The 1,395-nt window shown below is 38.4% G+C and overlaps 1 protein-coding gene across 1 annotated transcript; it reads right to left on the minus strand.

Annotated features, from left to right (window-relative positions):
• Positions 1-597: 597 nt before the first annotated feature.
• LOC117175196 (histone H2A) lies at positions 598-1,077 on the minus strand. The gene has a single exon (XM_033364831.1). It carries the CDS (start codon positions 1,016-1,018, stop codon positions 644-646), a length of 375 nt encoding a protein of 124 aa, XP_033220722.1. The 5' UTR covers positions 1,019-1,077; the 3' UTR covers positions 598-643.
• Between the last annotated feature and the right edge of the window lie 318 nt (positions 1,078-1,395).

The raw sequence follows: 1,395 nt of genomic DNA on the forward strand, positions 1-1,395 counted from the left end.
CATCTTGCATAGCTTGAGAGAAAAACTGAAATTTTTGACCTTACATTATACTTTGTGCGATCAAAATAGGAATTTTGGATTTTGTAAGAAAATTCAAAAAGTTGTTCTATTAATGTTAGGGCTTTAAAACTGCAACATTTTTTTTTTCTTGACTTTATTTCAAAATGTTCATTTTCGTTTTTTTTTTTTAATTTTAAAATGCTACGAGTCTAATCATTTTACGTTTATAAAAAAAGTCGTAAAGATAAATTATTCGAATTTGTGAGTATGCCGAACCGCGACTTAATCCAAAGAGTCTTTCAAAAGTTATCTGGTATATAAAAGACCGACGGACACCATCGTAAAACATTTGCTCAACGGATGTAGGGGCTCTCGTCGAACGTGCTGTTTGAAAGAAAGCCGCGACAGCCATTTATGTACAGAAAGCTTGTCGAAAAGAAAACTCGACTGGCGTGAAACCAGCACTAAATAAAGTGTGACCAGTAATAATTATTCTGTATAATTTTGTAGCAGAAATTTCGGCGCTTTTCTTATCTAAAAAAGAAAAGCATGTAATGTCAAACAAAAAACGTTCCTGCGTAAAAAAAAGTTGGTGGCCCTTAAAAGGGCCGATTATATATTTGATAGATTAAGTTTTTGGAGCTTAAGCCTTCTTCTCAGTCTTCTTAGGCAAAAGAACAGCCTGGATGTTAGGTAGGACACCTCCCTGGGCGATTGTAACGCCAGACAGAAGCTTGTTCAACTCCTCGTCGTTTCTGATGGCAAGTTGCAAGTGGCGAGGGATAATTCTGGTTTTTTTGTTATCACGAGCAGCATTACCTGCCAATTCGAGAACTTCAGCGGCCAAGTACTCCATGACAGCTGCCAAATAAACTGGAGCTCCGGCACCAACTCGCTCAGCGTAGTTACCCTTGCGAAGAAGACGATGGATTCTTCCAACTGGGAACTGAAGTCCAGCACGGTTGGAACGAGTCTTTGACTTTCCCTTTACTTTTCCTCCTTTACCACGTCCAGACATTGTCTATCTAAGTTACGTAAAACTTCGCGAACAAAACAGTGCTCGAAGGCAGCCAACCAAATTGTGATTTTTGCTATCTAAAGCTTCTATTATATCCCTTTCAAGTTAGAAAGCGCGCGCCAATCAGATTGCATGGTTCCTTCTCATTTGTTCGCGATCCACAAAGGTTTGCGTCAATGGCGCTGTCTCCCCCCACTCGTTTCATTTCAATAGATTGAAGCGCTCTCCTCATTGTGTATTGTAAATAGCAGTTCGTAAGTTAGTTTATAAGTTAACCCAATAATAATAAAAATGGCAATAGACTTTACAAATACATAAATAGTCATCCTTTTAATTTAGAATGCCCTGATGGGCATACACTGTTTCCTTACAATTAT

This window comes from Belonocnema kinseyi, chromosome 1, assembly GCF_010883055.1.
Source record: "Belonocnema kinseyi isolate 2016_QV_RU_SX_M_011 chromosome 1, B_treatae_v1, whole genome shotgun sequence".
Classification (NCBI taxonomy): Eukaryota; Metazoa; Arthropoda; class Insecta; order Hymenoptera; family Cynipidae; genus Belonocnema; species Belonocnema kinseyi.